The sequence below is a fragment of the Zeugodacus cucurbitae genome, chromosome 2 (assembly GCF_028554725.1).
Source record: "Zeugodacus cucurbitae isolate PBARC_wt_2022May chromosome 2, idZeuCucr1.2, whole genome shotgun sequence".
NCBI lineage: Eukaryota > Metazoa > Arthropoda > Insecta > Diptera > Tephritidae > Zeugodacus > Zeugodacus cucurbitae.
This window is the reverse complement of record NC_071667.1, coordinates 8,329,662-8,346,262: the sequence shown is the minus strand read 5'-3', so window position 1 is coordinate 8,346,262 and position 16,601 is coordinate 8,329,662. Positions and strand designations below refer to the sequence as shown.

Genomic DNA, 16,601 nt, shown 5'->3' with positions numbered 1-16,601 from the left:
CCACACACATTTTCGCATAATTTGGTGCAAGTTTCTCCAACACATTTCACAGCCAATTTGTGTACTCAATGAGCTGTGGCACACAGGCGTTAAGGAAAAGTTACAGTTTGGCATTTAGATATTTGTGAATTGTTTTTGTAAATACTTTGAACTTTTCGTGTGACTTTATTTTATTTTAACTATTTTACTCTTTCACCATTTTCAAATATTTATTAGTTCTAAATTATTTCAATATGAGCAGTGCATATTTCTCTTGTTCGCTAACATTCTCCACATTCTCCTAATTAGTGAGTGTAGTGGAGGTGCGGTGCGGTTAAAAGTGTTAAACAGCTGGGGAATGAAGCCACCTAGTTGAGAGGCGTTTTGGCGTGTGAGGCGTTTTGTTACACTTTCGATCTCCTTTTTTATCTATTTTTATTTGTTTTTGTTTGCATTTTTGCAATCTCGTTTTCTTCAGCTAACACTGTTGTTATTGTTATTTACCTTCGGCTGTTCGTTGCTTCGGCCGGTCGACCGTTTGACTAGTCGTTCGCTGGGTCGTTGCATCCAAGCTGCCAACTATTATCCTATACATTTGTTCGTTCATTGCGTTTGCTGGTCGCTGTCTGACTCGTTTCATGCCCATTACGACGTGGGTCAAATAATAGTCGCAGTTCCGCCGCGTTCGCCTTTCGTTGTAAAAGTTTTTAGTATGCAATTTTCAGTGCACCATTAAAAAGTTGTAAAATAATTAAAAAAATATTTAATTGCAACGAAGAAAACTTATGCAATAAAGTAGGGAAAAGACAATTTCGTGGCGATAATAGCTATAATAGAAAAAGTTGGCGGCCAAAAGGTGAGCAAGAGAAATGCATGCATTGTGTGATAGTTTCATGTGTGTGCATTTGTCGCCGAAAATGAAACTTTTACTCTTGCTTTTTTCTAGTTTGGTTCACCGAAGTGTGAAAAAGTGTGCCTCTTGCTTGTCGAATAATTAATGCGAACTGAGTGAGTGCTGGGACCAGTGAAACAATAAGGTGTATAAACAAAATATATAAAGTGGTACATTAAGGTGGTCAGATAATATGTGAGTGTGTGTGTGCGTGAAAAATAGGTGTTTACATTAACGTATATTTCGATAAAACTACATATGTACTTTGAAAATTTAAACTTGAACTAAAGTTTAAAAAATAATAATTACATTTCATGGAAATTTATTAATAAATACGAAAACTTTAATGAGTACAGTCTAGTGCACGGTTGCTATAAACTCTACATTGTGAATTAAATTAATTTTCCAAAGGAAAAAGAAAGCTAAAATTATTTTGGTTTTTTAAAGTAGTAAAAAGGTTTTTGTGTTGAAATGATTTAATTACAAACAATATTCTTATAACTAAATTTTCTTTATTTAGTTATATATGTATACACATAGTTATGTGTGCATAAAAGAAAAAAAATATATTTTACATTTTTTATACATGTATAATGTAATGTGTATGATTTTTAGATCATGTCGCCAAAATGATCAATAGTTTCAACCTAATGTAAGGTACATTGTTTGTTTATATGCCAATTTTGTAATTGCGAATTTTTTCAATAAATGTTGGCAGAACACTATATCGGAAGTGCATCCTACCAGGAAAATATATACATTCTTATCTAAAGTTTTTTTATGCATTTGTATATATACATATATATATATATTTATTTTTCGGAAGTAATTTGGTGAATTCTTAGTATACATACATATAAAATAACCTCTCACGTCGAGCGGAAATTCTTTTTTAAAATAAGATCTTAATTAATAAAAATTGAAATTATACATATACACAGAAATATAAGACTAAGTACAGCATTAATTCGGGTAATGTAACACACGTAAAGATATTTTAATTTTTTGAAAATAAATAATATAAAATACAACTTTTTTAATAATAACAAAACTTTTTCGTCAAGATTTTACTCTTTTTAATTTCATGTTTTTTTACTTGTTTACCTTTCATATTCGCACAATTCTACGTTTACTTTCTGATAACTGGAGCATAGCTTCTTTTGTCGATGTTGTTATTGTTGTTCAGCATAGCGCGTAGTTTACTACACGCCGCCACCAATAGTTGAGAAACTGCAGCAACTGCAAAGATGCACTTCAATCTTATTTTTCGGCATTCACACACAAACAGAAACGCGTACATACATGCTCTCAAGTGTCTTTTATCTGTGTCCATGCCCTCAAGTACTATTGTTATATTCTACTTTTAGTTAAAAAGTAAAAACAATAAACGTCTGCACAAAAAAAAAGAAGATGAAAATCAATAGAAACTGATGCTTACAAGTATTTTCAATTTCAGCAGTGCTCACTCAAAGCGTTAGCAACAACTCATCCTTCTTTTTCGGGCGTATTTTTATGACACGCAATAAATATATTTTTTATTATTATTTTTTTTATTTTTGCAACTACTTGTAAATTATCTTTTGTGTGCATCATTCTTTAGCGCAAACTTTTGTTCAATTGTGTTTTCCATTAAATTGTGTCAAAGTAGTTTTCAAGGATTGTCACATCGTCGGCGTGGCTGTTGACGTGTCATTTCGCCTGATTAGGGTAGCTCCTGCCCACGCATTTCGTCCCGCCTAGTTATTAGACAGCACTAAATTATGCATGGATTTTTTATTATTGTTCAATCATTTGTTTATGTGCAAGTCCCTGGGCAACGTGTCGATTGGCGGAGGGAGTGTCGCATAAATGGGCGCCTGGAAAAGTACTCATGTGGCGCTGTAAAAAATTTTAGCAATGTGCTAAAAATGTTATTGCCTTTTTGGATTATTTGGCGAGAAAATGCGAATTGCTGCTTTTGGTTTCTGTTATTACCAAATTAAATAGGATATTTTCTAATTTGTTTAATTCTTAGTTTAAAGTTTCTATTTATATTATATTTTTGGAACAAAACTTTTCAAATATGTTTAGTATTACAAAAATTATGAATATCTAAATTTTTAAATTCATATTTTTTATTTTTAGGTCGAAGCTGGTGATATTATTTTAAAAGTAAATGGCACTGACGTTCACCGATATACAACGAAAGAAGGTGAGTCAAATGATTATTTTATGATTATCATTTTAGTTAGTGTGGCTTTTAAACAGTTTACTTTTCTTTTACCAATTTTTTTATTGTATTCTTTATATCAAAGTATTTTTACATTCTGTAATTTTTATATCGTATTTATATACAGAAGCGGACAGTGAAATCCGGACAACTAAAAAATTATAGTTATTTCATATTTTTTTAGTCCAATGTTTAAACTTTTTACTTTAAAACAATAATATATGCAGAATAATTGATACAAAAACATTATAATTAGTATTTTGTCGAACCTCCTTTGTTTTTTATAACGGATTTTATCCGCTCTTCCATTGAATTTATCAGATTTTGTAATGTTCCTGCTGCGATACCGTTATACCACACATCTTAGAGCATTCTATGCAATTTTGCTAAAGTTTTTGGTCTCCTCTGTGATATCTGAGTCTTCATTATAAACCAAAAGTTCTCAATTTAATTGGAATCCGGACTATTACCTGAACACTATAAAGTCGAAACCCCGATTTTTGATAAATAATTCTTCACATGAAAGAAAAATGAAAGGGCAATTATAAAATTTTTAATTTAAATTATAGCAATAACCTCTAGATGTACAAAAAAATTCATACTTACAATTTTGGCACGCTGGCATGGCGCAGAGTCATCCTGAAAAATAAGGACACCCGCTTATGAAAAATGGTTCTCTATTGAGGGTATTAAATTCGTATCAAGTATCTCTTGGTACTTAAACCCGATGACGGTTCCATCTATTAGGACTAGTTGTGGAAGGCTATGGTAAAAAAAGCATCCCCAGACCATTCGGCTGCCTCCCTGCTTACCGATTCATTGAAGACATTCGTCCTTGAACCAGTCACAAGTTCTCTGCCTTACGTACGACATGCCGTCGCTACAAGAAGGGTTAAATTTTGATTCATCCGAGAAGATAACATTTCGCCAATGAAAATGAATCCAATTTTAATGACCTTTTGCCCATCGTATACGGTTTTGATGCATTTTTGAGGTCCAAAGTCGTTTTTTGGCGGGCCGAAGAGCGTTCAAATCAACATCTTGAAGCCTTCAACGATCGGTTCTTGCGCAAATTTCTGTACCGACATCTTGAATCTGTAAACTGTATCACCTATTTTACGATTTGTCAGTTTTTATTTTTCCAAAATCAAAATACATATTACTTATTTGCATTTCGGACATTTTTTTTGAAAGTCGGCATATTTAATTTTTAGCGAAGCACAAGCACAAAATAAATTATTAAACTCTTAAAAAATAAACTAAAAGTTGCTTTAAAACGTATACCGAACACGTATTTCTGTGAAAGAATAAGCCTTTCGGCAGTAAAATACACTGTTCGGTCACAATCGCCCGTTAAATACAAATAAAATGGCTGTCCGGATTTCCCTGTCCGCTACTGTATATTTATTATTATATTAAAAAATTTTTCGAATTGTTATATTTTTTTTTTTGTTATTTTTCCTTAATTTATTTTATTTTTTAAAATAGAAATATATTTTTATATTTATATATAATATATTTTATTAATTTATATAATAACTAGCAGACCGCTCCGATTTCGCAAAGGTTTAAACAAACATTTCAAAAGTTATAAGTTTCTACATATTGATATACATATGTATGTACTTTCCTGTTTCTTGCGTGGGTTCATTTTAAAAAAGTAAAATGAGGAAAATTCGAATATGAAATTATATTTTATTTACAATGAGCTAAAACTTGATGACGACCTTTAGTCTTTGGTGTCTTATGTCTTTCTCTCTCATTATGAAGGCGTTGGGAACGCTCAGAGTTCGACGCCCTAGTGGGAGCTTGTATATTTCTAATATTTTGTTCTTCAAGCAGCTGTACACGCTCCGTACTCGACTCTTAAGCGCGTACTTGGGATGTTTTTAAATTTTGTTCAGCAAGCAGCTGCGAGCGCTCTTTACTCGACTCTCTGGCAAGCGATTGCGATGCGAAGAGAATGACTTGGAAGACGATTTTCAGTTTCAGAATAAGATTCTCCATCACGGAGTTTTTTTGATACCCTCACCTGAGAACTATTTCCAGAATGTGGAGATTCTTGCAAAAAAATAATAAAATATAGCCTATGTTACTCAGGGTGAATGGAGCTTTCAAATGGTGAATCGGCAAAGTAGTTTTTGAGTTTATTACAAACATACATACAAATCTTTCCTCTTTATAATAGTAGTATAGATAAAATAATTTATATAATAATAAATTTTTTAAATATAATAATTTTTAAATTTGTTTAGAAATATAAATTTTTTGATTATAATTCTTTGAGGAATATTAAAATATATAATTTTATACTTTCCAACAGTTCTGAAGTGCTTACGACTATCCGATGACTCGGTCACGTTAGAGTTGCGTCGCGGTAAGTTTTTATTTGTCAACTTCACTCGTCTGTATTCAAAACTTTCTTTAAAACTCATCACTTCTCGTATCGCAGATCCCAAACTGAAGGCGCGACTCAAAGAGCAACTAGCCAATACGAAGAATCCCCATTACGAAGACATCGAACCATCTCCGCATATTTACGATTACAAAGCATCAAGCTGTCGATCGCCCACAACTCATCATCGGTCGTTGTCGCTGCAGGACTCTTACGAACCGCCGCACAACAGCAACTCCAATTCATCGTCTTCGCCTGCGATACGCTACGCCAAATCGCCCACACACTTGCCACACCGTCAGGGTTCGCTGCCAACGCCTGCGCTGACCAGCCAACAACAACAACAAGGCAATCACAGTCGCAGCTCTTCCGCTTCATCAGCACAGCTACAATTTGGAGATCTAAACACTTCAGTGACGAGTGGTGGTGGTGCAGGTGGCGCCACCTGTACATCACCCACATCACGACCATCACGTATTCCAACGGCACTGAAGGCGCCACAAAAGCCACCCGTACAACATTCGCCACAGCATAAGCGACCGCGACCATCACAAATTCCAACCAAGGCTGGCACGGCTGCCACCAACGGTAACGCGCCAACAATTGCACCGACAGCTCCGGTCACTGGTGGTTGTGTGAGTGTTGGTGGTGCGCATTTGCAGCACTCTAATAGTTATAGCGGCGGTAGCACACGTTTCACGCAGCAGCAACAGCAACAGGCGGCATTGCAGCAAAAGGAACGTGACGCTGAGCCGAATTCGGCGCCGCCGCAGCCAGCGAAGGCGCCACGCTTTGAGGCATACATGATGACTGGTGAACTGATACTAAATCTATCGAGGACATCGCAAAGTAGTAACCTACTGCCAGGACACGCAAAAAAGGTGTGTAATTAAAGCTAGTCTATTTAGTGGTTTTATAATTTCTATTCAAATGTGTTTCCATACAGATTGATAGTTTGCGTGACTCACCACAACGTGCGGTCGTGGCTGCGCGCGCTAACGGCGCTTTGGCGCCTCGTGCCTCCGGCGAATCATCACCCACATCGTCATCATCGGTGGACTCACCCACTCATACGGCCAGTTCCGAGTCGGCTCACCACCACAAAGATCGTGGCAAGCGAAGACATCAACAACCTCACCACCATTTACTGCAACAACAGTTGGATAGTATTAATAACAGTTACAATAATAGCAACAGTGGTGGTGGCGGTGGCGCAGGTGGTGTGGGCGTGGTTAACAGTGATCCACGCAAAGACGACACGCTGTTATTGTGCGAAGAGTTAGAGCGTGACGACGAAGAAGCCGGCGGTGACAATAATCGCAGACAACGATATCAGCAACATCAACACCATTCTACACGGCGACATCAGTACAGTCATTATCAACAGCGCAGCAGTTACGAGCATGATGAGGTCGCCGACATGGAGGAAAACGAGGAGGATCAGACGCACTACGACATTACCAACATCGAAACATATAATAGCGGGGGCGTTGGCGTGGGCGATGTGTGTGGCGATGATGATGCCAGCGATCGTCAGTGTCTAGTAACGAACTATGGCGATGACGAGGACGACGATGTCGAGGGTGAAGATTTCGATGCCGAAGATGAAGACGGTTGCGGTGCCGAAGACGAAGACTACTCATCGAACTCACTGACGTCGGCATCGGCGAAGCAACGTTTGCGCGCACTTAAGCAAAAGGCCGCCGCTGCACACTACAAACACGCACAAAGTGTGGTGCGCGCTAGAGGTGGCGTCGGCGATTCAGTCGATTGTGCGAATCAACATTACGCCGGTGGCTATCATCATCATCATCAACAAAAAAGACAGCAGCAACGTGGTTCTGGTGGCTCGAGTTCTTCATCGGCGACGGTGAAAAGCGACGGCTTAGCTGGCATAAACACCTCACCCGATGAAACGTCATTCTCCGTGCCCACCTCACCGATTTCGCTGTCTACGCCACTAATTGATAAGGACACGGCGAATTCAGTGCCCACCAGCCCAGAACCAACGAGTCTGGGTGCGGTAGGTGGTGGTGGCGGTGTTGTTGTGCACGATGGTGTGGTGCGGCGACACAACGGCGTCGTACGTACATGTGATTCGGCTGGTTTCCGTACCAGTAAATCCGAAGATCACTTACAGCAGGTGCAGCGTGAAGGCATGGCTGCCGTGATTCCGATCGATATTGATGAGGATGTGAATAGTTCGCTGAATACATTGCTCGACACGAGGCATGACTCGGAAGATTCGCAGGTAAGTTGTGGGCGTGGTATTAATAATAATAGAAAATGTGCTAAAAATAAATGGAAAATATTTATGACGTGGAGAAATTTGGGCATTTAAAATTATAGGAAAGTGAGAATAAATGATATTACTATATTATTCTATTGTAATTGTACACTTACATACATAATGTTTATAAAATATGTAATAATATTTGGTAAAAATCAGACAAATTTTTCGAAATTATTAATTTGAGTGAAAATTGCCAAAATAAGTGAATATTGATCTACTTAATTTATATATACACATTATGAAAAACTTGAAACTTGCTTATACGAATACATATGTATATATATGAATATGCGATATTTAAAGTTTATGGTAAATTTTTGTAACGTACGTACTTTCGAAATTTGAAATTAAAATATATTTAATATTTAAATTATTTAAATAAGATCTAGTTTCTAAGCGTATTTTTACATTAAGTCTTATTTTATTTATTAATATTGAAAGTTTTACAATTGATTCTTTTGAATAGTACTTAGCAAATTTCTCTTATCTGAATGCTTGTTGATAAAAAACCTCATTTAGCGAAATTATTTAATTAATCTCACTGTTGTGCGTACATGATCGGTTTGTTAAAATTATTGCCTGCAAAATTATTAACTTTTTTATTATTGTATTGGTAGTTTGTCACATTCGAGCAACTCGTAACAAATTGTGCAAAATGAACCCACTAAAAGTTTTTCTTTTGTAGAACTTTATTTATTGGGAAATTACGTTTTTATTGTTTATAAGTAATCATTGCATTAAATTTTTTAGTTTTCATAACAACTATAATTATAGTAAAATTTTACAACTTAAATTTCTTGCTGTTGAACTGTTAAACTGCTGTTAAAACTCTTGTTCTAATACTTTTATTATTACTAACTAATATTTCTACACTTTGTCTATGCCACTCTCTAACATTGTTATGTCTTTTTTATTTCTTTTCCTCTTTTCCACTATCTTCAAAACATAATTGCCTTAATTTTGTAATAAAAAAAAAATTTCAAATGTAAACAAAAACAATCTTAAACAACATACATGCACACATTACAATACACATATAATTCTTTATTCCCTCTTACCTTGTGTGTTTTATACGTTATTTCATACGTCGTGGTTTCGGTATTATGTTTTCTTTTGTTATTGTCTTTCTGTGTATATGTATGTGTATCTTCTAGCCATCTACTAGTACTTCCACCTTAACTAAACAACTAAACAAAGCTACAAAGAAAACAGCAACAAAACGCGCTCCAACATTTTCACCACTCGCCACATCTCGGTCATCATCATCTGGCTCTGCTTGCGCCTCTGCAGCATCCACATCATCGCCGTCATCATCATCAACATCATCGTCGTCGGCGGCATTAAAAACAGCTCTACTAAATGCTGCTACAGCGGCAGAAGCGGCGGCAACCGCAGCGACGACTGCTTCTTCATCGCCCTCATCCTCGCCAACACTCCTGCCATCCTCACCAGAGTCGACGCTACTCAGCCAACGCGATATATTCAATAGGCGACGGCGTAAAGTGCGTATGAGCGTGCCACGAATTGTTTTGGATGCGTCAGCCGCGGCAGCAACGCCAGCAGGCGAAGAAAGTGGTTGTTGTCACACTAAAAATAATAATAATTCCAATAATTTCAATAATAATACTCCAACAACAAATGATATTGCCACTAATAACTCGCATATGATCACTACTAATATGACAGCGTGTGCTGCTTATGCAACAACAACACCAACAACTATTAATACTACAACTACAACGACAACTGCATGCACTATGACAATAATAAAAACAGCAATAACAACAATACCCACAAACAATTCAACATCTAAATATGCTAATAAAAAGGTGGAGCGTGTTACATACATACATGCAAATTTAGTTGTAGCGCAAAGTAGCTAAAGTTCAATTAATAACTATCCATGTAGTAGCAGTTGCTTAAAATTTGCTTAAAAAAATCATGCTGCATGCATTAACTGTGTTGTCTATGTTTTTTATATAAGATTATGTATGTTTAGTGTTGGTTTTTGCCAATTACAAAAAAAATTGAATTGAATTATTGAATTTTTTTTAAATTTATTGATAAAACAATTTGTAGTTAGAAAAAAGCTTTTTGTTTTTTTTTTTGTTCGTATGTAATTTTAAATACCGATAGAATTATTGTATGCAATTGAAGAGCTTAATTATATCTTTTTCTTTTAAAGATATAATATATATTATTTGAAAACCTTATTGTATAATATAGAGATATAATTAAAAAAAAATTAAAATTAGTATTTTTCAATTTATTTATTTTTAAGTGCATTAATTTCTTACTTATTAAATAATTTTAAATTTTGTGATCATATGGAATACCATATTATTTATAAAAATATATTTTTTATCTTTATTATTTTTATTTTTTATTTTGTTAGCTTCTTTTGCGTATGGGAAAATAATAATATCGTTTTTTACATCAAATTTATAAAATATTAATTAATAATATCGATTTATAGATAAATATGAAAAAAGATAAATATAAATACAAATGTACATTCCTATAGAAAAGCAAAACAATCAATATTTCAGTAAAAACTTCAAACAACTATATTTTGAAATAAATTTTTGTTTGTAAATATTGTACAAAAGAAGAAGAGATAACAGTAAAACCATCAATTATTGCCGGCTAATTATAGTTACCAATTTAGTTAGTGCTTATATTAGAATAGGTAGCAGAGCCCAAGTTGAATATTATTATTAGACACTTATAAAATCATTTACTAATAAATATTTTAAATTTTCTCCCTCTCTCTCTCTCTCTCTCTCTCGTATACTCGGCGTTTCAATGAAAAGGGTTCCAATCGCGATCGCATTGTTTGGACTTATAACGCACCGCTGGCGCCACACCAAATACAACAATTACAGCAGCAGCAACAACTGCAGCAACAGCAACAACAGTATTCGAGTACACACTATGGCGGCGGTGGCGGCCACAACAATTCATCACCGAATTCGCATTCCCACTCACATTCGCACTCCCACTCACACTCGCATTCGAGTTCAATAAGTTCATCGCCCCAGCATTCAGCTGGTAGTCCCGCCTCACCAACATCTGTATCCAGTTCGGTGATGTCATCATCCGGTTCGAAGGGTGCGTTGGGTATTGGTGGCGCTTATGCATTGAATAGCAACAACAATGGCGGGCATCATCAACAGCAGCAGCAGCAACAACAACTACAGCTGACAGCAAATGCCGGTAATGGGGGCACCAGCGGCGGCACCAGTGCAACAACGGCCACAACAGCTTTACAAACGGGTTTGTTACATTGTCCTACTGGTAGTGGTAACGGTAATGGTAGTGGTGGTAATGGTGGTGGTAATAATAGTTTAGCAGGTGGTGCCGGTTACGATCATAGCGTCTCCGAAGCCATCTCGAATATTTCAAGTCCCGACTATCAGGACGATGATAATTTATTGAGCTCTCGCGATCTTGCAGGCGGCATGGTACTTAGCGATCCCAGCGATTCCGATTCAACGATACTCGTATCAGATACGGCGGCAACGCGACAAAAGCAGCAGCAAAATCAGCAATTGCAACTGCAAGCACAAGCGCTACACCAACAGCAACTGCAACTGCAACAGCAGCAACAACAACAACAGAAAGTTGGTGGTGGTCAACAAGGAAACTCCGAACAGCATAAACTAGTGATACAGGTGCGTGGCATCGATAATAGTAATAGTGCCTCGGCACGTGCGGCCTATTCGGAACTGAAAAATTCTGAGGATGAGCTGGCTACGTTAACGGAGGAGCCATTAAATAGCGCATTGTCGGCGGGGTGCGGTGATGGCAGCGGTACGGGGCGTGACTCATCGCCACCCGTTTCCGATGATGGCAGCGATGTGGAGTCGCTACATTCCTACCATTACTCACCAAAGGCCGTGGATATGCCGTCAGCAATACGGCTGGCCAAAAGACTGTACTCTCTGGATGGTTTCAAGAAGAGCGACGTGTCGCGTCATCTCAGTAAAAAGTGAGCAACAAATTATTTATAAATCTATGTCGTATAAATTTAATATTTTTTGTTGTAATTCTAGCAACGACTTCAGCCGTGCTGTCGCCGATGAATACCTAAAGTATTTTACATTCGAAAAGAAAACGCTTGATCAATCGCTGCGTGAATTTCTGCAACAATTCTCACTGTCGGGTGAGACGCAGGAGCGTGAACGTGTGCTGGTGCATTTTTCTAAACGCTTTTTAGACTGTAATCCAGGCACCTTCAATTCACAAGGTGGGTGTTATTTATGTTTTGTCGTTTTTTTGTAATTAATTAGTTATGTGAGTTTGACCTCCAAAGAGAGGTACAGAAATCGAGTTTTCTGAAGTTCGGATTAAAAGTAGGTTTTTTAAGTAATTTCACAAATTACTGAAATATTATTTTCACCAACTTCCGGTTTTTCATTTGCAAATAGACGCTGTGCACACGTTAACTTGCGCCATTATGCTGCTAAACACCGATTTGCATGGCCAGAATATCGGACGGAAGATGACGTGCGCGGAGTTCATTGAAAATCTAGCCGAGCTCAACGACGGTGAAAATTTCCCCAAAGATGTATTGAAGTGTTTATATCAGGCCATTAAAACACAACCGCTTGAATGGGCGCTGTAAGGACACTAGACTTGTTATTCATTCTATTCATATTAATATATATTTTTTAATTAGCGATGACGATGCCACAGAATTGCAAAAGCAACGCGGAGACAATAATGTCGGCAATAGCACAAGCAACAGCCTCATCGGTCAAAATCCTTTCTTAGATATACCGGAATCGTCGACGGCGATAGAATACAAGAAGGGCTATGTAATGCGCAAGTGCTGTTACGATGCCAACTACAAGAAAAGTGAGTGCGAAGACTTTAGAGCTTAAACATATTAAAATATATGTTTGAATATATCATTATACATATTTACATCATTTATGTTTGCTTTAGCACCATTCGGTAAACGTTCCTGGAAAATGTTTTACTGCACGCTGCGTGATCTAGTGCTCTTTCTACACAAAGACGAGCACGGCTTCCGCAAGAGTCAGGTGAGAAGTTGTTAAATTATTTTAATTTTACGATTTAACTGAAATATTTTCTATTTATTTCGTTTTGCAGATGTCCGATAATCTACACAATGCGATACGCATCCATCATGCGCTGGCCACGAAGGCCACCGATTATACGAAGAAACAGCATGTTTTCCGTTTGCAAACCGCCGATCAGGCTGAGTATTTATTCCAGACCAGTGATTCCAAAGAGTTGCAATCGTGGGTGGAGACGATAAATTTTGTTTGTGCCGCATACTCAGCGCCACCGCTGGAGGGTGGTGTGGGCAGCCAGAAACGTTTTCAACGTCCACTGCTGCCTAGCACGCATACCAAATATTTGATGGTGTGTGCATATTCTAAAAATATTTATTATAGTTGAAATATTAAATTATGAACATACTATATTTTTATTTGTCTCCACTTCCCTCTCTCCTGTAGAAAGAGCAATTAGAATCGCATGAGCAGCAATTAGCGCAATTAGAGGCTGCCCTCGCTGAACATAAGAAGGGACCTGTACCGAACAAAGGACTGCCACTACAAAATTACAAAGAAAAAGAGAGTTATTTGCAATATGAGGTAACACGAAGTGAAAGAAATCTTTAATTTTGATTTCTACAAACTTTCTTAAAACCATCCGTTTGTTTAACAGATACGCCGCTATCGAGCTTATGTGTCAATTTTAGCTGCTAAACTACTTTCCGATCAACAGCAATTGGATGCAGTACAACAACAACAATTAACGAACAACGAAGAATTAGATACATTCGCAACGAGTGGAGTTGGCGGTGTCGGAGGAGCTGTGATTGGTGGGCGGCAACAACAGCCGCCACCAGCGTATCCGCAACAATTACAATTACAACAACCAACTGCACAGTCACCAACAGCACAACAACAGGCACAGCCGCAACAACAGCAAACTACTAACAGGTATAATTATCAACAACAAGATATTGGCTGACGGGTAATGGGAGTTTTCTCAGCTTGTGTGGTTTAATTGTATCTATCTATCTCTATTTATTCATTAATTGACTTCCTTTTCTGTCAATTCTGTTGGAAAACGGTATTATTTGAATTATTTAGTAAATTTCAGTTATGTATTTATTTACTTTAAATTACTTTTCTGTCGCAATGAGGCTTAAATATTTGTTATTTTCATTTATTTTATTTTATTTTTTAATTATTATTTGAATTACATAATATTTTTGCTTTTATTGTTTTCTACGTAGCTAGTCATTTCTCCGTAAGGTGTTCATGTAACTAATACGATCTTCTATTTATTTCAAAAAACATATGGAGACAATTTAAAAAAGCTGATTGAAGTAATAGAGAGAAGTTATTTGAGATTTTTCGCCATTTTTTGTACTGAATTTGAGCTCAAATCAAGAAAATTACTAATTCAAATGTATTTGTTGTTATTTTGTAAATTCGAGTCAAGTTTACTCTAGCACGAAAAAACTGAGAAATTATTATGGAGTAGCTTTAATTGGTAACTTTTAACTGTTTTAGGTTATTTTCAATGTATTGTCTCTGAACTAAAGTCTAAATAAGTGTAACCGACTCCAACCGTATTTTTTCATATCGTAGAATTATTTTACCATAAAGTATTTTCTTAGTTAGTCTAATCCGACTGAACTCATATCTTTATATAATCCATATCGGAAAACAAAAGGAACTACGTTTTCCAACTCCCTTAGATTTAAATAGCAAAATATATGAAAATGTTGAATTAAAGGCTAAAACAACAAAATTTAGTTTGGAGAGCCCTTACAGCCCACAAATTGTGCTCTGTTATATGATATAATATTTTTATTTATAATATTTTTTGTAGAGTATCGATTTTCTGACTATACCTTGTTTCCTTACCTCTATTGGTTGAATCACACTTTTCAGCTGCTCTTGCTTTTGTAAAAACCGCTGCTATTTATTTTATAGCTAATCGTTAAATGTGTTGTAAGTTTTAATTATGTTTTAATAATACGTTTATATATATGATTTAAAATTTTTAAAGCTTTTCCGCTTACACTGCTTGTATATATTTCGTAAATAATAGTTTTTATGATCTACTGCTCAAGTCTTCGCGTGCTTGACTCCCAATGAGTATTGTAATATATTTGCGTAAATGATATTTTCTTAAAAATATTCAAAAATGCCAATAAGTTTATTAATACTAATTATAAAAAAATAGTAATTAAGTCTAATTTTGTTGAAATTTATAAAGTCTCCATCTATATGAACATACATATGAGTCGTGTGCTCAATTTTATTGTTGATATGAAAATACTTTAATTTCGGTAATTCCATAAATTGCACTACGCTGCTTCATTTTCGAAACTTCCATTTGAACCACAAAAACTGTGAAAACTCGCGATTGGCAAAATGTTTGCTAAAACTTATGAGGAAATGAGTATTAAAATAATGAAATTATACAAAACTCGAAAGCATGTTCTATAAAGATAAAGATAAGTGCATTAAGCTTAAGCAAAAATTAAAAAAAAGTATTAAAAATATCAACAAATACATGCAATAGTTGCAAATTGATTAGATTTAGCAATGTTTAAGAAACGAAAAACAAAATGTTCAATTTAACACGCAGAGAGAAGCACAAGACAAAAAAAAAACAAAATGAAATTCAAATATTTGTAGTATTTAGTGCAGTAAAAGTAGTATATAGAATGTTTCAATTTTACTTGTTTTAGTGTTAACAGTTCATCAATATCACAATTATACAAACATTCTCATGCATACATATTTAACAATAAAAACAAAGGTTCAACAGTAAAAATAATATATAAAAAATATTAAAAAAAAAATAAACTATAAAAGATCGTTCACATAAAAATAAAACATATAAACAAATCCATAATTTGTAAGATTTACGCACATTTAACTTTAATTAGTGTTGTGTGCAGATACATATAGCATTAGAAAGCAATACACAGAAAAATACACAATTAATTGACGTTAAACGTCACAAATATAGTGAAATAAACAATTAGAGCTCATGGACCTTTAGTTTACAGTAACGGCTTGTTTTCAAAAAGTATAATCGTTACGCCAAAATTTAGCGCGAAAAAGTATCAGTAAAGTTGCTTAGACAAAAAATGAAATTCAACAGAGATTACATAGATTCTTCAAAGAATGTAATTATTGAACGTAAAATTAAACTTTTCCACATAAAAAGCAAGCTGACACTTGCTGAACAATTCAATAAATTCATATGAACTCCCATAATTGAGTTGTAATATTTATTTTAACTTTTTATAAAAATGTTTTATATATACATATCTATTTTTTACCACTTTGTTGACATATTACCTTCTATGTGCGTGTGCATACATATGTATGGGAACACTCTACATATTGCAAAACTATCCGTTTATATAATTTGTAAACCTATTTTCGAATATTATTTGCAGTTAATCAATAGCATTTTATTTAATTAAGTGATTAATCTTAGTATATAGTGTAGTAAAAGCGGTTCAGTATGACAGTTTATCGGTAATTTTTTGTTAATTAGCTCGTGACGTACCAGCGATAATTGTCCTGACCTTTCTAAGCTTTCTGAAATAAAATGTGTACTCCAGATCATAATAAGGCACCAAAAATATGATAAAAAATTGTTTAACAAATACATTACGCGCATATAATCATAATATAATATATGTAATATTGCGATAGATGAAATATTTTTTGAATGTGGTTTGCAACGCATACTTGCAAAACATGCAGCTTCCCAACACCATTAATTTGTAAATGTAACAAGTCAAATTGACAATCAATTG

At 35.3% G+C, this 16,601-nt stretch overlaps 1 protein-coding gene across 6 annotated transcripts in view; it reads left to right on the top strand.

Annotated features, from left to right (window-relative positions):
- The window catches only part of LOC105210126 (PH and SEC7 domain-containing protein), a 53,819-nt gene that overhangs the window by 33,604 nt on the left and 3,614 nt on the right, over nt 1-16,601 (top strand). For 5 of the 6 annotated variants that reach the window (XM_029038934.2, XM_054225873.1, XM_054225872.1 and 2 more), the window contains 12 exons: nt 2,996-3,062; nt 5,404-5,457; nt 5,533-6,356; nt 6,422-7,726; nt 10,582-11,759; nt 11,824-12,017; nt 12,199-12,391; nt 12,450-12,628; nt 12,719-12,816; nt 12,887-13,162; nt 13,258-13,395; nt 13,469-13,746. In XM_029038934.2, the coding sequence (XP_028894767.1) occupies nt 2,996-3,062; nt 5,404-5,457; nt 5,533-6,356; nt 6,422-7,726; nt 10,582-11,759; nt 11,824-12,017; nt 12,199-12,391; nt 12,450-12,628; nt 12,719-12,816; nt 12,887-13,162; nt 13,258-13,395; nt 13,469-13,746 (4,784 nt within the window). The remainder of the gene's footprint in view (nt 1-2,995; nt 3,063-5,403; nt 5,458-5,532; nt 6,357-6,421; nt 7,727-10,581; nt 11,760-11,823; nt 12,018-12,198; nt 12,392-12,449; nt 12,629-12,718; nt 12,817-12,886; nt 13,163-13,257; nt 13,396-13,468; nt 13,747-16,601) is intronic. The other variant, XM_054225874.1, reaches the window with a different exon arrangement.